The following is a 23,674-nucleotide window of genomic DNA, read 5'->3' as shown; positions in this document are numbered from 1 at the left end:
GCATCTCATTAGAGCATATGAAGAGATTCTTGGCACGTTCTGGTTTTAAAACACTGATGCAAGTGAAAGTGTGTCTGGCTGACAAGCTCACATTGACTTCCAGAGTCGCCAACAGTCACACATGCTGCTGTCCTCCAAGTCTGAGCTAAACGGTGGGTACTTTTCCTCTTTATTTTCCCACCCCCAATCTGGCCGCTCTGACTACCTTTCACAGCTTACATCACTGTTTGTTTGATCAGTCGGGGTAATAAAGTTCCCATCTGGTTTCCCAACTCAGACTCTGGCCAATAGAGGCAGGACATATTTGCAGAAAACCACAAAGAGAGACACGCTCCTTTTTCTCTCTCGCTCTCTTTTTCTTTTTAAAAGTCCTTATCTGATCCTGATGAGGTTTCAAAGTTCAAGAATGCACAGTATAAGGAGTTGGGAGTATTCAGAAGTAGGAGTGTACATTACGACATCAAAAAGAGACCAACCAGACCATTCAAAATACAACAGGACGGTGGATTTGTAAAATTTCCACTGCCGTGGCTTCATTCAGTTTAGTCTATTTTTAACCAATGGAACATGAGTGCATTTTCATATTATGATGTCGACTTTTTTCCTACTTCTTCCCACAAGGTTTCTCTCTCTCTCAGCTTGTTTGATTTGATTAGTTCCAAGCTGCATTCCCTTAGGGAAACCCCAGCAGAGGGAAAGCAGGTCAACTCAAGGAACTTTGGGATGTTTTTTGGCGAGGTGAATAGTTTTATTCATGCGGTTCACGCCGAGCAGTAATTTATTCCCGCCAGCGGCATTAAGATCTCCAAAAACCTGAAGCAAACCGGAGGATAAACCCACCCTCTGACGGGTTATCCACTTTAAGGGCAGACACTGATCTTCTCTTGCTGTATGCTACGAATCCTCAGATTACAGCTGACATAATGTGAAGATATCATTTGGCATTACCTGATCCTAAAGTATGGGTGAGGACTCATCTGTACAAAAAAAAATGAGTCAATTGTATGAAAAAACAAGTTTACATTCAATCACTGGTAGAGCTGTGTGATGTCACGAATCTGATACTCCAACTGCTGAATAAACCTCGTTTTGATGACAGCTGCCACCTCAAAAAAAAAAAAAAAAAAAAAAAAACTCGTGAACTCCCCAATGACGACTGAGAAGCGACACATCTGCAAGTGACTACTTCCCGGGATCTGCGGTGGTTTGAGCCAAGCTTTAGTCTTTCAGTCGCAAGCAGCAGATGTAGGCAATTAGAGATCACACCGCTTTATCAGCGCTGATGAATCAGCCTGGATCTCGGCATGAATCTGGTGCAACCGCAGCGCTGAAAATCAACAAGACACTCAACTTTTCCATTCTCACGACAAGTTCACAAAGAGACGAGAGAGATCAACAGTCAAACAACCCCCCCAGCTCCAGAACCGAAGGAGGAGACGAGGAATGAATGAGTCTGACGGTCTTCAGGCGCTGCGCGAAGTTTAGTTTGGAGCAAAGTTGCAGCGGCTGCAACACGCATGACCCGCACGATAACAAAGGAGTCGCAGAGTTCCTCCTGCATGTTCAACACCAAGCCAAGAGCAAAGTCAGAAAGAAATAAAGAACAAAAACTAAACTTGCCTCTTTATCTCCGCTCGAGTTGCTCCCACTCGACCTACAATCCCACCGCTTAAGAAAAAAAAAAAAAAATCAAAAAAAAAAATCAAAAAAAAAAAATAATAATCAGCGGACAAAAAAGTAGGATCCCGCAGGAGGTTCTCCGAGTGTGGAGCGGCTCCAATGGAAGAAGCCCCTTCTCTGGTTTGAGTTGGTGTGTACCGCCGCTGGATGAGGCTGCTGCTGGACGTGGCTCTCATCCGGACCTCAGCACTTTTTGAATTGGAGCTCGGGATGGACTTGAGAGCGCAGGGTCCGCCGGGCGGGCGGGCGGGCGTAGGGAGTGGCCGGAGCTGGGTGGGATAGTCCAGCAGCAGCAGCAGCAGCGGCAGCAGCCTCTCCTAATCACCTCCAGCCCTGGGGGGAGGTGGGGCTGTGCTGCCTTCAGATGTTGTCAGAGGAATCACACTTGTGTTATTTATTTGCGCCTCCTTATTTCCTCCCCTCTCTCCCAGGAACAACGCACTTTTCATTGTGATCGTACACAAGTGTGTTGGTTTTTTTGGTTTTTTTTTTTATTTATTTTTTTTAATGTGTGGCTCTGCCACTCTGGCGATCATTTGAAGCTAAATGATTTAACACATGGCCCCGTTTCAAATGGACCCTTGTTTCACATGGCTCCCCCCCACCCCCTCATCATTTAACATAGCAGAATGACGGAGTAGTCTGGCTTCATTTTTTACGTTTTACATTCTCTTTGAAATACTGACATGAGATTACATGGGCAAATTGAGCTAACCAAAGTTAAGACGTGTAATGCCTTAACTTTTTTTTCTCAAGAGTGGGGCAAAATCAACGACTTGTTGTTGTTGTTGTTGTTGTTGTTTTCTATATACGAAATGTAAACGCTAACTTCAGCTTCCCTCATGTCACGCTCAGCATAGAGCAACACAACAGCACAACACCTCCCTCCTGTGTCTTGATGCTGGATCGCAACGCTTCGGTGGCCTATTGTTGGGTGGTGGGGCTACTCTCAGGCATTTCGGCCATGTCTGTTCAAGTGTGTGTTGCGAAAGAGAGTTAGGAAACTGATCCCGTAACAGATTTGGCGGTTGAGGCCATTGGTTGACACATTTTTCCTCCCAATTCATTTACAGGCCAACTAGAGAATATTGACCCTGAATTTAAGAACGGGGGTGTCGCAAGTGGTGGTTTCGTACAATTCAAACTGTACACGATGGAAAGAGGTGGCGTACCATCATTTCAGGTTACGCATAAAAGGTTTTTCAAAATTGTGCTCACGTTTGTGGTACGTGAGCATATTTTTATGGCGTCTTTTAGGGCATTTCCGTTACATTACACCCCCACAAATGTAACGGCCCAGAATGGTGGATAAATGCGCATGCGCACCAGATATTTCCCCTTCCTCTGATTGTGATATCGTTTGGCACATATAGTTTTCTGTTTGACGGACTGTTTTTGCCCGCAAAGAGGATTTCGGTGAGAATTTGGTCGTTTGCATGTTTCGACGTAACGGAGACCTGTTTGTGTACTTGAACGGCGAAAGCTAAAGTTTAGCCGCCGCGTGTCACCGTGGAATGTAAGCGGCGTAAGCTAAGTAGAGCTAGCTGTGGTTAGCTTCGGGAGCTAAACCAGTCGACGCCAAGTCGGACGTTGAGGGTTTTTTTTCCCCTTCAAAATGTTTGTTCTGTCCTTCATGTTAGCTAAACTAATATAATTTTGACAACATTGTAAAAACGGTATTATTGATAATCGTCCGAGAAAACAAATAAGACAGCATTGTGTCCAAACTGGGCAGATCTCGAAAGTCCAAGACAGTCGTTAAAAATCCAAAACTACGCTGCTTTCATTTGGTCGGGAAAGGCACATGACCCGCAAAATGGCTGTTGTAATCGTGAACAATTTTTGTTCTTAATGTCGGTTTGTTTTATTGTGTGATACACCTATACGCAATTTCATTTTCATGTGAAGCTTTGTTCTTTGTGCAATCAAGCGTTTATTCAGGAAATATGTGGGTTTCCCCCCCTTCGCCTTTCCTCTATTTATTGACTGTGTCTTGGCCTACAGGTATCTTTTATGAGTAATCAAAAGCAGCAGAAGCCTACGCTAACAGGCCAGCGCTTCAAGACCCGAAAAAGAGGTAGGAAACTTTAGGCCAACTACTCAAATTTTACCTTTTGAGAAATTTTGTCGAAATCATTTGTGTTTATGTGATGAACAGCTGAGTGTCATCCAGTGTTTGAAACTCATGCTGCTTCAGATCACACATTCAAATAGCTAAAGTTTGAAACCTGACACGCATTGATTACTAATTGACGTGCATTTTAATAGAGAATCTCTCATTTACGTGTTTTCTTTCCCTCAGATGAAAAGGAGAGATTTGATCCTTCCCAGTTTCAGGAAAGTATTATCCAAGGTCTGAACCAAACTGGCACTGATCTGGAAGCCCTTGCTAAGTTCCTTGATGCCTCTGGTGCCAAGCTTGACTACCGCCGTTATGCCGAAACACTTTTTGACATCCTGGTGGCTGGTGGAATGCTGGGTGAGAAACAGTAATATTGGATTTCGTGATGTTGCATCGAGGGATCCTAAGGGGCCTTCTTTTGTTAACTAAAGCAAAGCACCTCTTGTCTGCCTAAAGACATGTATGTGCATTGTAATGAAATTGAGTTGCTGTCATATTTCAATATTTTTTTTTTATCTGGTGGTTTGAACAGCCTTACGTTTTTTTTTTTTATGTATGACAATCCAATGTTAGCATCGGGAAGAGTTGCCATTATTTTGATGATGATGATGATGTAACCATATGTGTGATGGGAAAGCTTTCAAATTCTGTCTTTATCTCATTCCATCTACATTCAGTAAAAATGGTTGACTGCGTTTGTGCTACGAAGCATACGTTTCTCAAAATTGAAAATATAATTTCTCTGCGCAGCCCCAGGTGGTACCTTGGCCGATGACGTGACCTGCACTGAATTCTGCCTTTTTAAAGCACAAGAGGACATGGAGACCATGCAGGCGTACGCACAGGTGATCACCATTAAATCGTTGGTTTGGACGCTCACTCGCAGTACAATATAGGGAGGGCTTTGTGAAAACTGTTCTCTTTTGTTTACAGGTCTTTAACAAACTGATCAGGCGCTACAAATATCTGGAGAAGGGTTTTGAGGAGGAGATCAAAAAGGTGTGCATTGGTGAACTTTACTGGAATAAACGGCACATATCCAAGTCAAGATGATGGGTTCCTGAACATTGTATTGCAGTTCAGTGTGTATATATATAAAAATGGCCAGTTTCGACTGCCCAGAGGATTGCATTCATGAGTTTGCTCTTCCACAGCTGCTGCTGTTTCTCAAGGGCTTCACGGAGTCTGAGCGCAACAAGCTGGCCATGCTAACAGGGATCCTGCTGGCCAACGGCAATCTCTCTGCATCCATCCTCAGCAGCCTCTTCAATGAGAATCTTGTCAAAGAAGGTACCTGTTTCTCAGACTCGTAGGATTGTCTGTTGGTATTGGTTTTAACAGATGGTTAAAGATTTTAGTCAGGTATCTGGACTGTTTCCCAGAAGCAATGTAGATGCACTTGTCTTTCTTTCTTTTTTCTTTTTTTTTTTTTTTACTGCAGAATGCTTTTTGTGTTTTGTTGAATGAAAAGTATTTTTTACTCTTTCACCAACTTTTTTTTTTTAATAATGTGCAACATCTCAAAAGAAAAGTGCATCAGCCATGTAATATGTTGTTCAACTCAGACTTTTCTTGTCACCCAGTGAAGCAAATCCAATTATTCTGTACTGCACTGACATGATTAAATTCCTAGTCTAGCATATGAGGTTCTTAAAGTGAAGGCTGGCTAAGTGGTTGTGTGACAGACCTACTCTGAGTGCATGTTTTACATATTTTTGCGCTATTTCTTAACACGCCTCCAAAGGATCACAAGTACCAACATGACTAGCGTCTGTCGTTGACATAATTTGTGTACCAGCAATTGGTGTCCAAGAAACCTTTTAATTTTGGGGTCTTTTGCACTTCTGCCTGCAAAGTAATTGTAGTACTGCTTTTCTATCTTCTTTTTTTAATTAAAGGCATCGCGCTGTTGCCAATCTGTACAGGTTTTACCCTGAAGCATTGTTTTATGCGACTGCCTGGCGGAGACCTAAGTTTATCCAGGCAGGTCTGTTAGCAACAGCTGACACCTCCTCTTTCATTTGCTCAGGTGTTTCAGCCAGCTTTGCTGTAAAACTCTTCAAATCCTGGCTTTCTGAAAAGGACATCAGCTCTGTCACTGCCAGTCTCCGAAAGGTTGGCATGGACAACAGGCTCATGGTGAGACACAGGCTCAAACATTTAACGCTCTGCGAGGATAAAATGCAGTAAAATTACATTTTCTGTCTGCGTAGAAGAGCCCATAATGATGCACACAAATTTAATTTCAACTTAATCATGGCATCCACTACTCTCAATATAAATAAATAAAAGGCTCCTGATTGACTGCCTCGATATGTGTGCACTTTCCCAGGAGCTGTTCCCAGCCAACAAACGCAGTTGTGAGCATTTCTCCAAGTACTTCACAGAAGCTGGGCTGAAGGAGCTTTCAGACTTTGCCAGGAACCAGCAGTCAATAGGTGCTCGGAAGGAGCTGCAGAAAGAGCTCCAGGAGCAGATTTCCCGTGGAGAACCACTTAAAGACGTAAGTCTCGTTACCCCTTTTACCTTCCTTTGTGAGTCACTCTGCTCCCTTTTGCACGCCAGGGTACAATTTGGGGGAAAAATGTCCCAAACTTTGGCTGCAAAGGTTTGAAATTGAGTTGTTGTTAAAATCGACAGCATACAATGAAACAGCACCGCTGGCTTTTATATCAAACTTGCTGCCCATGTCTTCATGGATTTGTCTGCTTCAGTAAATCTACCAACCCGCTGGCGTACCCTCTAAAATCTTACTGTTTTGAGGCACTCTGGCAGAGTTAAAGGTTGAAACACTCCGTATGGACAACTTCATAAACTGTGACTCCCTTGATATGTCCATTAAATGATTACAAAACTCATATGATTGTGCTTTGTAACCTGAACATTAGTGTTAAAATCTTTTTTTTTTTCTATTTTACTATTACTATCAAACTAATGAGTCAACCCCATCATGTAATCGTGTTCAGATTAGCAGAAGAAATCTGGATTCTTCTCAAATTCAAATTATTACTGTCACAGATGGAATCAATGGAATCAAGATTCTGGTTGTATTTCATCCAGATTATTCTAGTTTCTTTTCCTGCCCTCTTGCAACTGAAGGACCGCTGACTTGAGGGCAGTGAGTCAGCGACACTTGGACGTTGGCAGCGTTGCACGCCAGCCAACAGTTTTCTGCTTTTGCCAGTAATTTGTGGCGCATTTGTGTCGTTGCGTCTCGCAGATCATCATCTACGTGCGCGAGGAGATCAAAAAGAACAACATCACGGAGCAGACGATGATCGGACTCATTTGGCACAGCGTCATGAGCTCCGTGGAGTGGAACAAGAAGGAGGAGCTGGTCTCGGAACAAGCCATCAAACTTTTAAAGGTGACACCTCCGTTATTATGGCAGGGGTTGGGGTTGGCTCAGTGGCAGCCGCAGTCACTCATCCAGCAAGGGGAAGGACCGGGCGTGTGTAATGACCATTTTTAAAACAAAATCCACCCAATTGTTGGCTTTAAACTTGTAGAGGGAGACGGTTCATTTATTTTCCATCCTTCCATTTTCTATACCTGCCTCCTTGTGCACTCATATGTATTCTTAATGGAAGTAAATTTGATAGGAAAATGTAATTTTCCACGATTGGAATTCTCTACCATCTTTAATCTTTAATTAAATGTTTTTTTTCTTTTGTTTTGCGACCCTCTCAGCAATACAGCCCACTGTTGAAGGCTTTTACCTCCCAAGGCCTCTCCGAACTCAGCCTCCTACTGAAGATCCAGGAGTACTGCTATGACAACATCCACTTCATGAAGTCCTTCCAGAAGATTGTCGTCCTGCTATACAAAGGTTTTTAAAGTGCCGTCTTCACCAGTACATATGCGGGGCAGGGGATAAAAAAAAATGCATTTATGTGATAGTCAGAAGACAGTCCTAAAGATGTGCGTCAGAATCATCTGTATTGTCATGTCTTGTACAATAAAGTTGGATAGCCACTCCTTAAACAATGGTGGCTTTAAATGATTACGAGCAACAGTTAAGAATATTCAGTATAAAACATGAAAATATTATAATGCAGGTGTAAAATACCATCGTATTGGGCAAATGAATACAAGGTAACAGACAAAAAGGTGCAAGTGGAGGTAATGCAGCAGTAAATAGTGCAAAATGATGAGAATTAAAACAGTAAGTCGTGCAATGGAGAGAAATGTCAGTTTATCAGTATTGCACAGAAAGACCAGCTTCATGGTACATTGTTGGAGATGGTGGATGAGAGACCACAGGTGCCACATGATGTCGTGTAACCTTCCTTCCCACGTTTTCTTACTTCCTTTAGCTGATGTTTTAAGTGAGGAGGCGATTCTGAAGTGGTACAACGAGAGCCACCTCGCCAAAGGAAAGAGCGTTTTTCTCGAGCAGATGAAGAAGTTTGTTGAATGGCTCAAGAACGCCGAAGAAGGTAAGCGTGCCCGTCTGCATTCTCCTCTCCAATCAGCCAGGGGGCCGGGACTTTGTGCTGATTGTGTCGGTGCTCTCTCTTCACCCAGAGTCCGAGTCGGAGGAGGAGGAGGCCGACTGAAGAGCCGTCGCTGTAACCGCCGCACCCACTCTGGTTTTTACGTCAACAACAATGCAAATGCAGTAGAAAGATTTTTAAACGCGAGTCTTTTCAGAAGTTTCCCATTGTGTTCCCTACCTCCTCATATCTTACTCAACTGTAACGTAAGGGCTTTAATATCGCTTTTATTTTCAAATCGACACCTAAATTCTTTCTTTTCAGAACCAGAAAGAAAAGAAGAAAAAGAAAAAAGACACAAATGGTCAACCCTTGTTTTCGGCAGAATGCTCCCTTTAAATTCAGCCCGTGAGATGCCCAATTTGGCGAATTTAATGTTCAGCCATGAATCTTTTTTTTTTTTTTTCTCTTTTGTCAGGAATATATGTATGACTGAACTTCTTGTAATTCCTCTTTACATTTTTACAATTCTGTGGCAACCTTTTTTCTTTTTTTTAAAAATAAGAATTCTCTCTCTCTGAAACGTGCCAATGTGAACAACGGTTTTGGCTAAAGGACCTCCATAAGATTGACTGAAATTGTTGGATTAAGTAACAGCAGCGTGCTAGCTTCGCAGTTTTCCCCTCTTCCACATACTGAGTTTTTTTAAAAAATAAAATAAAAATGAAATTATGGTTTTCACCCCTGCTTGTTTGTTTGTGTTTTTATTTTGTTTCATGTAGTTTGTTTTTTATTGACACTCAGACACTTGTGTTAAGTATTTTGAGCAATTGGCAGAAACGGGCAGAACGTTCTGACGAGAAACCGTGCTCGCAGAAAATTTAAGGAAATTGATTTGCTATGACAAAGATCGGGCTGCGTTTTCTTCAAATTTTCCAGCGGAAGCTGCCTCCCCTTTAACCAGGTTATCAAGAGAGGCGGCCGCGAACGCGTGACCCGAGGCGCAAACATTGGTCTCATTCAGCTCACCTCCAGCTCACTTTAAATAGTAATTAATGCTCAGTCAAGCATGTGAAAATGGGTGTAAGATTGTGATTCGAGATGTTATGAAAATGAGGGTGTGTAGGGGCGAGGGGGGAGTGGGGGGGTGCACAGTGATGAGGACCAGTCGTTTTACAAAGACCAACCACAGTGGGCACCACACCTGATGGAGGCTCTGAGGGGCTGCTTCCACTTCAGATCATCTTCTGCATAATGTGGTCGGGACCGCACCAACCGAGACCAAGATATTATCAATACTAGAGAGTATTGAGCCCAAGACAAGACTTTATTTATCAAAGAAAAATGACAAAACAGAAGAAAAAAAAAAAGCCAGTATCTTTTTAAAATTCAAGTTTGCTTCTAAATCGAACCGCAACATCTCTTTTCAGCAAGGTATCGTTTAATCATATTCTTTAACATTTTGCTTCATAAAATTAAAAAAATAACTTAACCAGGAATAAGGGGGCAGGTTTGTCACTCTGGGTGTCACAAACAGAGCGTCAGCAGCTGGATTCTTTCCCGTTATCTGTCGTTGCAGTGTTGGCTGGTGGAGTCTTGACTGGTCTGGATCAAAAATCCAGAGCTCGTCCAGTCCGGGTCCGGGACCGAGACCGAGACAAGATCGAGTAAAAATGCCTCCGAGATGAGACCGAGGCCCTTAGAAATGGTCTGGAGACCAAGACCAATCTTCAGTACTACGACACTACTCCAACACAAGTGTTGTCATTTTTCACTCAACCAGACCTCCTGTGATGCGTTCAAGTGACCACAGTTCAGATATGAAGGTAACACAACAGGTCAATATTGTTCTCAAATCGGTTGTTTTATTTCTTTATATATTTGTCACTGGACATACTGTCGGTGTTTACAGGCGGTCACGATACACCATCCGGCACAGTGAAGCGCGCGTAACCTTATCGATCGATGATCACTTTGACCGAGTACCAACAGATGGCGGTAAATCCTTAAGAGAGGGAGGGATCCTCCCACTGTGAAAGCCCTCCTCCTCCTCCTCCTCCTCCTCTCTCCTCCTCAGCGTCAGAGAGAGTGGACCTCAAACACAAAAATGCCATTTTGAAGAAGCCAGCGCAGAAAGTATTAGACACGGGCACAACAACAAAGTATGCGGATGCGACGAGTATTTTCTCTCTCGCACTGTGTGTGTGTGTGTGTGTGTGTGTGTGTGTGTGTGTGTGTGTCGGGAGGATTTGTTTGCCTTTTGGTTTTATTTAGTCGCTCCAAAGAACATGAAACAATTTGAGAGTGACACGCCGGAGTGTGTGTGTGTGTGTGTGTGTGTGTGTGTGTGTGTGTGACCGCTCCTGAGATTTGTTCGTGTGAGGCGGTAGAACACGCGCGTTTGAGAGCGCCCAGCCTGCCTCGCGCCTTCCCGCGCAGAGTGCCGTCTTAGCGGGACTGTTATCTGCTTGTTAGCAGCACTGCCTCAGCACCGCACACACACACACACACGCACGCACGCACGCACGCACACGCATACACGCACTCACACAGGGCTCCTCCTCCTCCTCTGCGCGCATCGCTTCGTTCAGACTCCGTCGTGCGTGCACACGTGCACAGAGGAGGCCCGTGTTTTGACGAGCCGTGCACGGCGGCCTCGCCCCCCCCCCCCCCAACCACCACACACACCTGCTGGTTTTCCCCTCATTTGCCATTTAAAAGCAGATGTGCTGCATGTACAGTCGAGGTCCCCAAGGCTGCCTCGTTTTTTCCTTTATTCCTTTATACCACACATCCATGTCAGAGTGCGACAGCTGTTGCCGTTGCTTTGGAGACACACGTATAGTATATATGTGTGTGTGTGTAGAGAGAGAGAGAGAGAGAGAGAGAGAGATACAGTATATATTGAAATTTCAATTCAATTTTGAATTCCATGGATTATATTTTTCAATTTGAATTCTTTTTCCTCTCTCCGACAGACGTGAATGGGAAGAAGAAGAAGAAGAAGAAGAAGAAGAAGAAGAAGAGCAGAAGGTTGCCTCTTTATTTCAGGGGGGTAAAAAATTCATTCTGAGTGAGTGTGATGTGAGCCGACCAGCCAGCTCCATGTAGAGGGCGACGCCAGAAGGAGTTGAGCAGAGCAATTATTCTGGATTTCACACTGCGGCTTTGGTCAGTAAACACACACAGCTCAGACTGCAATGCAGAACTCATCTAAATAATGTCAGAAAACAGAGGGCGACTTGGGATGTATTTTATTCAAGTTTTTGGAACAAAAAAACACTCACCCGGCACCCCCGACTGTGCCCCTATTTTGCACCAGCACAAACAAAAAGACAAACTTGCGTTTGTTGTGGCCACAGTGAAATTGAATATCTGTTTGTTGTGCATTTTGAGCAGCGCCCAGTAATGGGGTAGTTTCGGTCTTCTTCTTCTGCTGCCGCTGCTCCGCTGCTTCTCTGTGCGCTGCCGCCGCTGCCGCCGCAATACTGGGAGGCGAGCGCTCAGGTGAAATATGGAAATGAGGATCAACATGTTGTTGACTCGCTAAATGCGGCTGCTTTGCCCTGTGTTGCCGGGCGGCGGTGCAGCCCTCCCAACCTCAATGCAAGGCCGACAAGTGAGCAGGCCGTGACAGAATATCGCCACTAAGCTGCTGAAACCAAGAGGGCTGAAGAGTTTCCCTGTCAGAGGCTGACAGCCGGCCGTTCCTGTTGGCTGTCCCTGCTCGGCTCTGGCTGCTCCGTGTCCCTGGAGGCAACGCCACCGTCCTCTCCAGCTTTTTCTCCACCCGGAGGCAGGCGGGCGGGCGGGCGGGCGGGCGGCACATGGCTCCTGTTCTTTTCTCGCTTTTTCTTTTTTTATTTTATTGCGGTTGTGGCCAGCGGCCATTATTCTCAAGGTCGTCCATCACTGCGTAATGCCCCTGTTTCTAAAGGCTGCTTAATTAAAGGTGACAACTATAGGTGTGAGGAGCTTCTTTTTTTTTTTAAGGCTGCTGCCCGACTCGTTGTGCTGCAAAGTCTTTGGGCGTGATCTCGGCATCGCCGCCGTAATTTGTCACTAACGGCGGCGTCGGTGCCAGGTGCCGCAGGATGAATCGCCGTTGTTTAGATGCTTGTAGTTCTCACATCTGTTGGATTTGGCAAACGGCGCTGGCAGGATAAATTTCAATCAGAAAAAAAAACCGACCAAGCCTACTGAGTTTTTCAATCAGAGTCCTCGCCAGCCCAGGAAAGACGACAACATGTTTACAGATTTATTTTAAAAAGAAGGCAGCGGGCCAGAGACACAACCGAAGCCTCGGATTGTGCTTATTGTGCTCTGAATATTTAATGAGCTCTTTTTCTTTTGCCCACAGACAAAAGGAAGCAATTGGTGCAGAAGTTTCCTGCTCTCTAAATGCTGAGAGGTCCACATTTGACTTTTTTTTTTTGTCAAGCGTTTGATGTGTGAGGCTGTTTTTTTTTCCTTTGTGTGAGCTTGTGCTCTATTTCTCCGCTCAACCGTTTAGAGGAATTGAACAGCAATTTGAGCTGCGCGTCATTAAAGGACCCCTTTGCTCATGATAGCAGACTGTTGGCAAGACGCTGGGCTCCACCAATCCAGACCTCACACAAGACATGGAGGCAAACACAATCATAAAGGGCACCGCTGGGAAAGAAGTAAAAAATAAAATAAAATAAAACAGTGCGGGATCCCCCGGCAGGGTTCAGTGATCTGCCGGTCACTGCAGCCTCAAATAAGAGCATCTACGCTCACTAAAAGCCCCTCTGCCAGCTTATGGCCACCACGGTGAGTGTGTGTAATGGCCTGGCTGTGAGAATCCAGGGATTTAGCGGCTCGACTTGAGTCAACACTGAGACTCATCACAAACATCATTACTTTCTCTCGGCCTGTCCTTTCCCCACCTCAGTGCCGGCTCAGGTCTGATAGCGGTGTACAAACGGCAGGGAGCAAAGGGATGGATGGCCTGGTTTGATAACGAATGATTGACTGGAGGGCTGTTATTTATTGGCTGTGCGCTCGTCCAGGGTTCCATTTCCACTGGAGTAAAAAAAAAAAAAAAGAAAAAGGAAAAGAAAAGAAATGAAAAGCTCTTGCGGCCGACCGTATCACCCGCTGCTCCTCCCCGGCGTTAATTCACTTTTGTGCTTTTGTGTAAACGCGCCTAATGGTCGTCATCAGGGCACGGCCAGTGGCGGAGCTGCAGGAGAGGCGGGTGGGCAGGTCCCCCCCCCCCCCCCCCACTCCCCCATGGGAGCTGCCACAGCTACATGGCAGCGGAGGCGGCGGCGACTTTGCAACGTGACAAGCGGCGCCGGTAACGTGCAAATGGAACGAAAGTTTGCATCTCCAGAATTTTTATAACGAGTCTCCCTGGAGGGCGGCATAACGACTGTGCAAATCCGGAGAGGAGTGAGATGGAGTGAGTCTGGGCGGCCTGCAGCTCTCCGTGCACGCACCAGCGGCTCCCGGGAATCAGACAAGCTGTGAAAAAACATGAAAAAGTCTTTTCAGTCGCACCCCCCACCCTCCTCCCCAAACCCCCCCCCCCCCCCCCGTTTTTTTTTCTAAGAAATGGCAGAGCAAGGAAGAGGAGACTATTTCATAATAAATACCTCAATTTTACCCGGTTGCCTATTTCCAACAGAAGCTTGGAAAAAAAAAAACGTGATAAAAGCAAAGACATTTGAAAATGCCGGCATCAAAACAAGGACGGAGGAAATATAGGCAGATTTTCCATCTCAGTCCACTTTTGCGGGCTCTTCCTTCTCTTGTGCGCCGGTTATTAGAATGAGTGGCCACTTTGAGGCATCGTGCATTCTTATGACGAAATGGAAACAAACCCCTCTGTGAGAAAATCGAGAAAACGCTGCAGACACTGAAGCAGTTACAGGGAAATGCGAATATTCTGCTAACTCGACTTGCAAGTTGATTCTAAAAAAAAGAAAACACACAACAACGACAAAGAAACGCAGCTCCAGTGGCTGAGATGAACCTTCCCTCAATTCAACCTTGTAAACAGTCCGCTGATGGCCGATGACGTGGGCGGACGCCGCCGCCGCCATCATCGCTGTGTGTTAGCAGGCGGCTGCAGGAGTGTTGAAGACGCCTTGGTGTGCAGGTGGAGGTTGAAAGTGACTCTGCAGCTTGTATGACTGCAGTTGTCAATGTCACTATTGTCCAGCTCAGATAACTTCAGCGTCGGAAAGCTGAAGCTTATATAAAATTGGTTGCCTCCCGTTTTTTTTGTTCTTTTTCCAACCGATGTGTCAATGTTGAGAACTGGGACGACATGAAGAGATTGAAATTTGCCAAAGATTTAAATATTAGAAATCATTTCTCATGGACACCAGAAAAAAAAAAAAAAAAGCCAATGAGAGACAGCCAGTTATCAGTGAGGGACAAATCTAAATTATTCAAAGCATTGAATGAAAGAATTAATGGAGGCTTTAGTTTAAAATTTGATGATCAGAAGACAAGTGGTGAATTTTAAATCTGCAGCTAAGATTTTATCTAAACGCCCCTGATGTTAAGTTTGAACTTAAACTACTCCATGTTCTGAAGAACAAATGAGGCCGGAGTAGCTCAACCTCCCCCTAGTGGCGGGTTTCAGTATGGGTCATAATTACGTCCCTTTGTTACAGTACATGGGGCAAGCTAAAGCTTTAAGTACGACTTTTTTTTTTTGTATTTGTCATTTGAATCGCGGATGCCTTGCCCTTGTCCTACTGTCGTTGTTCTATGGATAACAATAATGTTTTACGTTTGAGGGTTTTTTTGGATTATTAATCATGAAGCTGTCTAAGGCCGTTCCACCCAAATCCTGAACAAAAACTAACGATCCAAGCAAAACAAGATATCTTTGAGTTAGGTTGATGGCATCAATCTAACTCGATTTTAATATGTTTGTAAATAAATGTAGGAATATTTCCCAGTATTCTGTTAAAACAGCTGTTAAAATAAAGAGGAAATGTTCATATTTCCACAGTCCCTTTGGTGATAATTGCTGCCGGATTCGCAACAACTCTTAATATCGATTTTTACAAGCTATTTTGTTATTTCCTTTTCACTTTCATGTCAATATTCAGCACCTGAGGGAGCACAAGCAGAGTTTTCTTTCCATATGTGCGCTACTCTTCCTGGCATCGCAGTCCACGCTCCAATCAAACCAAACCCCAATTCACTGGGAAGCTGAGTAGGGCTTTCTATTGATCAGTGAAACAACTCCATGTTGTACACATTGAAAAAGAAACAAAAAAACTTGTACGGACAGATGCCAATTTTCGCCCATGTGCTCAAACCTTAACAACCCTGCGTTATAGTAGGATATATAGGATATGGCGTGCGATATAAACAATGAGGACCCTTTGTCTCTGATGAGATGAGAGAGGGGCAGATCGCTGTGCCGTATTGATTTTGCCTTTCAAAAGGAGAAAATGGGGATGAATAAACCAGGCAGACTAGTAGTTTTAAGAGGGAAAAGGAGCCAGATTGCAGGGCTTCCGCTTAATAGCAGGGGACTGTTTAATGCCCCTCGCTCTGTGTAGTCTGTGTATTCAGGCAAGTGCAATTTGATGCTGCACAGGGAAATTTAGCACAACGCTTGTCTAGGTGGATCCCATACCTGACATTAAGGTTTCGGTTTGCTCGAGCAAAGGAAAAAAAAACAACAAACTCAAAATATGTTCTTCATGTTTTATTTTTTTTTGTTTGTTAGTTTGTTTTTTAAACCCCAAAGTCAGAGTTGTGTGGCATCCAGTGTTTGCTGGCCTTCTACACACACTGTGCAAGGTGTGGCGCTGTGATACACAGCCGGGGGAAACAAAGTCTGCTGTTATTGTGGCTTGTTTGCACAGGCCGGTCTGCAGCGTGTGCTATAGGTTTTAGCCTTGCATCAGTGCACAGCGGCAGCCGGCATCAGGTCAGAAGCATCCCAATTAAAGCAGCTTCATGCTGACACGCAGTGTGTTGGGTTAGACGTGTTTTCATGACCAAGAAGCAATTAATCATTTGCTGCAGTAAAAGACCCGGCCGCTGAATAATGCAGGCTTATTTTACAAGACAAACAGGGAAGAATCAGCTTTTAAATATGCTCTTTGACCCGATCTCGGATCCTTGTTTTGATACAGCCTTATCCTGGGATTATCCAAGTCAATGTTGATATGCATAGCAATGTAATGCATACATAATCAAAGCCGGGACCTGAATTTGAATTTTTTGCGCTCCGTCTCTCTCGCGTTTGCCCGGCGAGATGGTGAACCTGAGCCGGAATGTCTGCTGCTGCTTCCTGGTCCCCTCCTCGTCCCGTCCTAAATTCTCCCACTGATTTAGATGTCAGATGGTCTTATCTGAACTGTAACCCATCCCGACCCAGGAGACTGAGCTCCTCCAGGCTGGTGCTGCACGCTGAGGCTGCTCTCCGCAGAGAGATTGGACAGAAGATGACACAGTAACATTTCTGCTGGGCAATGAAAGAGTAGTTTACTGCGGGCAAAAAAAGGAAATTATTCTCCTATGCCAAAAAAAGTGTGTTTTGCCTGCAGTTTATGCTGCCTGTGATGACTCAGACTGGGATCAGTGACAGAATGATTCATAAGAGTTCCCAAGAAGTTTTATTTATTTTATATATGTGTTTAGCAACTCAAGTGCTTCTGATTGAACTTTAGCAAGCAAAACAAAAGGCGTTCATAATAAATCAGCGAGAATCACAGCAATTTGAAAAATACTGGAAAAAATACACAAAACCCCTCGCCTCTTGTTATCTGAAGTTTTCTTTGTTCTCTTCTTCCTTCTGAAAAATGCCACCCAGTGATTTCTCACCAGCTGTGCTGAGAGCACAAGCAAGAATAACCAAAAAAGACACGTCTTCATACTCATCCGGAGGATAATATATGTAAAGAATCTCTAAAATCTCGATTTATACACATGACAAGATCTGAATAAGAATAACAACTGCGGCTTGTTTGCCGGGTAAACACACTGAAAATCAGAATAAGCGGCACAGTTTGGTGCCTCAGTGAGCACCCAACAAGCCTTGATTTATCTCCCCATGGCTGATCGCAGACAGTGGGACTATGTCATCTAGACAGTGTGTATTAGAACAGCTGCAATACAACTCCATAAAGCAGACAGGGTAACACGCACACGCACACACGCACACATTGACTCTGACAGTTGCACAAGCATCGGTTGGCGTGCACACGCCCAGGAAGCTCTGGAGCAAGGACATTTATTTACACGGTGGGCGCGGCGTCCAATGTGCCGGAAAAGGTGACATTTGACAGACTTGTACTCGCTCACGTCGACTGTTCAACTCAAATTTGGGGAATTTTTGCTCATTTTAAGAGCGTTTTTTCCCCCAGAAAAGAAAGCCAGTGTTGCCTCAAACTAGAAGTCGTGTGTGTTGTCTCCATTTGGCTGAATGTCACGAGCCCTGATGTCCGGATCTGGAGATCAAGATCAAAAAGTCCTTGTGTCTCTGAGGCCGGCTGCACACAGAGAAGGTGACCACAATGGGAAATTTCAGCGGGAAGCGAGGAGACGGCGAGTCCATCCTGAAAGCGGTGCTCGAAATAAAGGACGACCCCCCCGCTCCCCCACCCACCCACCCCTCCTCCTCTGTCAGAGCGAGTCAGCTGGGTGGTATGAATAGCTGAGAGCTCATAATGCCTGAGATGGAGCAGAATGAGCAGGATGACGTCCCTCCTCGCGTCTTCCCGAGGCGTTCCTGCACAGAGATTCTGATCTTCTACAGAGGACTGCAGAGGAAGGAAGACAGACAAATTCATTTTGGGGGTGTTTTTTTTTTTTTTTTATAGGATGAGGAAGTGATCTGCAGAGGGTCCAAGTGGTGCTGAGATTATATAGGGAGAGAAACGAGCTGCTGACCTTCTGGAGTTCTTCATGGGGGGCAGATTTTCTTGGTGAGAAGGAACTTCTGCTCAAAATAGATAACGCTTTACCGCCGAGTCCCAGCTGCCGGCAGTTAGTTCGGCGGTGGAGGAAACCAACTGGCTGTCGATTTGGTGTGGGCAGTTTAAAGTTGAAGTTAAAGTCCCAGTGACTGTCACATTCCAAAGGATGCAGAATTTGTCCTCTGCATTTGACCGATCATCCCCTGAAGGAGTGGTGGGCATCAGTGGTGCCAGGTCCAGGAATCACTGGGTGGTCTATAATACTGAGTGCCAAGCAGGGAGGCAATAGGTACCGTTTTTACAGTTTTTGGTATGACCCGGCTGGGGATCGAACCCACAACCTACCAGGCTGAGCTGGACCTGAAGCCTCCACGATGGAAGAGTACGGGCAGGACTCGATCGTTTCGCTCTTTGAGCTGCGCAGTCTTGACGGTTTAATGGTTTTGTTTACATTCCTCACTGTTTTGTTTCACTGTATGTTTTTTTTTTAAGTCTCTTAGAGCAAAGTTTCCAAATTGCGCTGAGCAGCGGAGCGTCTCACAGCACCACACTGCAGGAAGCTGGGTTCATAGAGCCGGGGGAGAGTCAGCAGGCCTGTTTTAATATGTGACTGCTGCTCTCACTGCTTTTTAAAAGACACTGCGGTACTCCAGCCAAGAAAAGAAAAAGAAAAAAAGCTGCTCGCTGTGCCTCCAGTCATTTGACTTTTTTCTTTTCTTTTTTTTGCCTTTTAAAGGCAGCCAGCGACATCAAGCCCACAAGCTGACACCGTCATGTTGGCCAGTGTTTGTTTGTCTATGAAGATTGTTGAGAGGGAAAAAACAAAGGAAAAATACTGGTGCAAAAATAGATGTGGGATAATAAATGCTGGGCAGATGAGACGCTCATTCATTGCTAGTTTTCAGGTGGTGACCACAGATACTTTTTTTTCTGACCCCATTGTTAAATCTATGCACGTAGCAGGCCGCTGACAAATTACTGGTTTCATTTAGGACCTAATTTCCTCCGCCTACTAATTCCTTTTTCTTCAAAGACATTATTACTACCAGCACTTGGAATAATATGTTCTATTATTCATTGCCGCACAATTCCAACCAGCAATTTCAACTAATTTCAGCTTTTGGTGTTCAACGTTTTGAGAGGGGAGGCAGAGTGGGACTCAAAATGATGACCTGACATGCAAAGCTGATCATTTCTTTCACTGATTTTTCATATCAGTAGAGAATGAAGCCCATTAAGAATCTTTTGATAGGGGAGACATTGTTTGAAAAAAGCTGGAAGGTGATTGGGTGATGAGTTTGTCTGTAATTACTAGTGAGACTCTCTTAATGCCCAGTAGTTCTTTATGGCTTGAGATGTGAACAAGTAGCTTTTTCTTTTCTTGTATGACAGACATTAGGGTTTTTCAACGGGCTCCTCCGTCTTCCTCAAGATCGCGTGCCTTACCCGTCTCTTGCCGCCCGGCATGTTGTCCCCCCTGACGCACTTGGTCATATTTCTTCCAACTGAAAACCATACAGAAATTATTTTTTTTGTCAAGATGGATGATTGTTAAGAAGGTGAGCAATATGTAGTCGAGTTCACCATTCAGGTTTCAGCTTCACATCAACCTTTGCCTCCGGTGCGCGACAAAATTAATCACAAATTCCATCACTAAGCGAGCCGCTGAAGGTAGAAAATCATTTTCTCCTCTTTAAACCTGCTAATGACTCGTTAAGTGACTCATGCCCCTCCTGAAAACCACTGGCGTCAACGGTCACGGCGATGGAGCTGCAGAGTGGATCCATGGCTTCTGCCACTGAGCACAAATCAAAGCCTAACCTGATTCGCCTGCAGTCCTTCTGTGTCCATCGACAGCAGCCTGGTGCCACCTGCTGAGCCACCGCTCAGTGTTTGCCGGGCAACAAATGTTGCCAACAATGACCTGCAACAGCTTTTTGACACTTGTGCACATCCGTGCGGAACGGCGTCAAAGATACTTGGCGCTGGCTTGAGGGCCATTTGAACACGTTTGATAGGTCTGACTGCATTTTTTGCTTTTTCATCCAAGAAAGTCTGCTGTCCACGGTCCTTTGATGGAATGGTCTACTTATAAAAAGTGGCCGCTGATGCATTATAATAGAAAATGGGGGGTGGGGGGGGGCACCTGTGAGTGTAGGTTTAGATCTTGTGGCAGAATGAATTATTTACGAAGAGGGGCCTTACAATGCACAGTGTAATACTGTGCAGTTTTAAAGCATTGCATAGATGACCCGACTGAAAGATTTGGGCCACAGTGGGCTGGCTGTGAACTCCGACGCTCTCTGAGCCGGAAGCTTCCCTCCGGACGTCAAAATGGAAAACAGATCAGGCACAAACATTCTGGAGCATAAAAGCAGAGTCACGGTCCAACACTTATTTATAGCGGCGACAGCGGCCCGAGGTGGCAATCTAACAAACAAGAATTACCAAAAAAGCCATGTCGGACTTGTAACAGCACAAGGGCCTTTTTGTGAGAAAGAGTTTATCGGACTATTTTATATCATAACCCACGTTGGGGAATTGTAATGCATAATGTAAGCAAGACTGCAATAACGATGACACTGACATTTTAATTCTCACCAATCAGAGAGCAGTTTCAGGTCACACCTGGTCGCTGACTGATGCAAATTGCTCTTGCATGACTTGTTGCTGCATCTTGGGTCCATTTTGCCAACTTGACACCAACTGTGCAAACAGCGAGGTCTGAAAAAGAACCAAAACAGCTGAAAAAATTCAACAGTTTCACGATGGATCACCTTTTAGTCTCAGCTATTTGAGCGCAAGCGGCAGATGTGAAAACTCTCTGGGACAACAGCGCAGTTTGCCAAACTTCCTTTGTGAGGATAAACATAGACTCCTGAATGATGGAGACAAAGACTGTGACGAGCAGAGTAAATGTCATTCCTTAACTACAGAGTCAGAGAGAATTCTAAAAAGGATGTCTGTGTGTGGCGAGAGGGGGTTTTGTTGAAGTTTTTTTTTTTTATCACCTGCAGTTCAATGATTAGTTAACTGGAATATATTAACATAAGTGATTTGTGGCCCAAAATGCAGCTCGTAGTGAAAGCAATGTAATAATAATAAAAAAAATTCAAACAAAATCCAATTTCCCAGAATAACAGCTTTTCTGGAGAGACTTTCAGCCTCTGACAAAGTGGTCAAAGTGTAAATGATGAAAAAAATATTTATTGTGGTTTAACCACCCTCTTGTGGACTGAGGGCTGATTTTTTCACACGGCACTGCAGCCCGTGGGAGGGGGCAGAAAAAAACAGAGACAAAAACAAAAACAGCAGGAAGTTTAGGAGAGTTAGTGAACCTATAAATGTTTCACAGCAAGCGTCTTTGGGCTTCGATGGCACCTGCAGACACATTCCACTAAGGCTGTCTCATAAAAATCTATAACCTGCACCTGCCAGTTCAGCGTGATGGACGTCTTGGCGAGCTGAAGGCATCCAGACCTTCTGCTCTTGGGCATCAACTGCGTATGTTGCACAAAGCTGTGCAGTCGCTGGAATAAAACTGATGCTTTGTTATTCTTTAGCGCATTCAGTCATGACTGACTAGCCAGGAATAATCATTCAGCCTTGCAACTTCTTTTTTTTGTTCACCTTTTGTTCCAACTTGCGGCTTGAAGGACTCATGAAGCCTGCAGTGGAGCTGAGCTGGAAGATTTGACTTCGCATTGTTTCTGCTCAGTGATGAGTGAAAAGGCCAAGCCTTTATTCAACTGTATTATTATTATTATTATTATTTTTTTTTTTAACAAAATCATTTTTAAAATGTTTAATTTCTTCAACAGTGGCAAAAACATTCTTGGGTTGAATCACTACAACGACACAATGTCTGTCAATTGTTACTATGGTAATGTCCACTCTGGTTTCTGGATTGGCGACATGATCAATATGAATGACCATCAGGAGCCATTGCTTTGAATTGGCTATACAGCAGGTTGTTATAACAACCCAGGAGTCCAGTCCTGTACTTTATTTAACCTCGTAACCTCGAGGGAAACATAAACACGAAACATGCACAATACAAACACAGAGATGTGTGTGCAAAAATGCAGCAAGTAACAAAAATAGGAGATTTCAATGGGCTAATGGAAATTTTAAGCCATTATGTTTAACATAATTTGATAAATATTTTTGGTATGATTTTTGGGGAACAAAATATAAGCAATCGGGTGCTGTATTGGTCACAGCAGCGCTGAGGCACGAAGAAGACAAGTGCATGTGTTTGTGAAACTTAAATGACCTCTGCATTTGATCTGTACAGATATAGAAAAGTTTTATTTATTTATTTATTTATTTTTTAAAGTTAGTTATGTTCTTTTAAATGAATGCATCCGGCATGTTTTACCTCAAAAAGGTTTGCCAAGATTGAATTCCTTTTTCCTACCATGTTGGCCCGAGGGCAAAAACAGGAGCGGAGGCCACGATGCATTTACAAAACACAACATCCCAGCCAGGAGATGAGACATTAGAGAGGAAACCCATGACCAAACTGCTGCACGCTGCCTCGCAGAAAACAAATTGGGCTTCACAAAATGCAATTGCAAAAACAAGGCAAAGCAGAAAATACATAACGCAGGGATTTAGGTCTGTTCCATTACTGTCCGTGCTGCAGTTTCTTCCCCGCTATCGAAATCACATCATTATGTCCTGGTTGAGGATGTTTTAAATGTTGTCTTTAGTCTTCTAAGTAAATGCCTAGACACATCTAAAATACAACAGCAATTTACTGCTGCTGCACCGTAAGTGCAGCTGACCAGCTCAACCAGTTCATGGCAGCAGGAAATAAACACAGCAGTCACTGTTGTTTCCATTCGCAGCTCCTGGATATGTTTGTTTGTATGTAAACAAATATATTATGAATAATGAAATAAAACTAATCTTGGTATTTCTCTGCTGATCTGTGCTGTGAATTTAAATTCCTGCGGCTCATCTCAACTTCCCTCGCAAAATACTTTGAGCTCCTGCCATTAGCTAGCACACATTGCGCGTCACCGCCGTAATTTTTGTTGATGCTTGATTTCCTGCCATGGAATAGTTGATTCATTTTACGTGGGCACTGTTTGATCTCGCTGATCTGACATAAAAAACCCTCAGGGAAAGACACAGCGGGAGGCGAATTCTTTTTTTTTTTTTTTTAAACTTTATTAGTTTTTATTTTTTTTAGTACCTCTACCTCCCAGCAGGAGGCGTGCGAACACCCACTGATTGGATTTTACGCCTCGTTTTGGTGCTGCTCTTCTTCTGCGTACACAGAGCCAAGTCCACAGCAGCGGCGGGGGCCCACGTATTTGTTTGTTTGTTTGTTTGTTTGTTTGTTTTTGAACGTTGCCTTCGCGGCCTTCCATCCCCAGAGTTTTCCTCGCCACAACAATCGCATCTCGAGGAGGACGCAAGAACGGACTGTACAAGGTACAACCATGCAGCACACTTCACTATATAGCCGAGTTGTATTTGTTGATCTGCGTGGAATGAGTTGAGGG

At 44.3% G+C, this 23,674-nt stretch overlaps 2 protein-coding genes across 5 annotated transcripts in view; one reads left to right on the top strand and one right to left on the bottom strand.

The window, feature by feature from the left end:
* The window catches only part of myo1b (myosin IB), a 55,363-nt gene extending 53,412 nt beyond the window's left edge, over positions 1-1,951 (bottom strand). For 2 of the 4 annotated variants that reach the window (XM_076039703.1, XM_076039704.1), the window contains exon 1: positions 1,621-1,948. The gene's annotated coding sequence lies outside the window, so the exon portion shown is untranslated. Of the gene's footprint in view, positions 1-1,620 lie in introns of all 4 variants that reach the window. The other 2 variants (XM_076039701.1, XM_076039702.1) reach the window with 2 other exon arrangements.
* Positions 1,952-2,958: 1,007 nt separating this feature from the next.
* LOC142897498 (eIF5-mimic protein 2-A) lies at positions 2,959-8,979 on the top strand. The gene is made up of 12 exons (XM_076039890.1): positions 2,959-3,096; positions 3,685-3,757; positions 3,983-4,159; positions 4,553-4,647; positions 4,736-4,801; positions 4,957-5,092; positions 5,832-5,941; positions 6,135-6,305; positions 7,023-7,169; positions 7,493-7,631; positions 8,119-8,241; positions 8,330-8,979. Exons 2-12 carry the CDS (start codon positions 3,694-3,696, stop codon positions 8,359-8,361), a joined length of 1,260 nt encoding a protein of 419 aa, XP_075896005.1. The 5' UTR covers positions 2,959-3,096; positions 3,685-3,693; the 3' UTR covers positions 8,362-8,979.
* The last annotated feature ends 14,695 nt before the right edge of the window (positions 8,980-23,674 follow it).

Source organism: Nelusetta ayraudi, unplaced genomic scaffold (assembly GCF_046127955.1).
Source record: "Nelusetta ayraudi isolate G7.1 ecotype Tasmania unplaced genomic scaffold, CSIRO-AGI_Nayr_v1 ptg000060l, whole genome shotgun sequence".
In the NCBI taxonomy this organism is placed as follows: Eukaryota; Metazoa; Chordata; class Actinopteri; order Tetraodontiformes; family Monacanthidae; genus Nelusetta; species Nelusetta ayraudi.
The sequence above is the reverse complement of the archived record's forward strand: the minus strand, read 5'-3'. Positions and strand labels throughout refer to the sequence as shown.

Bases quoted from the DNA above. Each gene is read 5' to 3' on its own strand.
- LOC142897498 (XM_076039890.1), top strand. From the start codon at position 3,694: ATGAGTAATCAAAAGCAGCAGAAGCCTACGCTAACAGGCCAGCGCTTC. The intron at 5,093-5,831 runs GTACCTGTTTCT...TCATTTGCTCAG, and splicing joins TGAGAATCTTGTCAAAGAAG to GTGTTTCAGCCAGCTTTGCT. The intron at 8,242-8,329 runs GTAAGCGTGCCC...CTCTTCACCCAG, and splicing joins GCTCAAGAACGCCGAAGAAG to AGTCCGAGTCGGAGGAGGAG.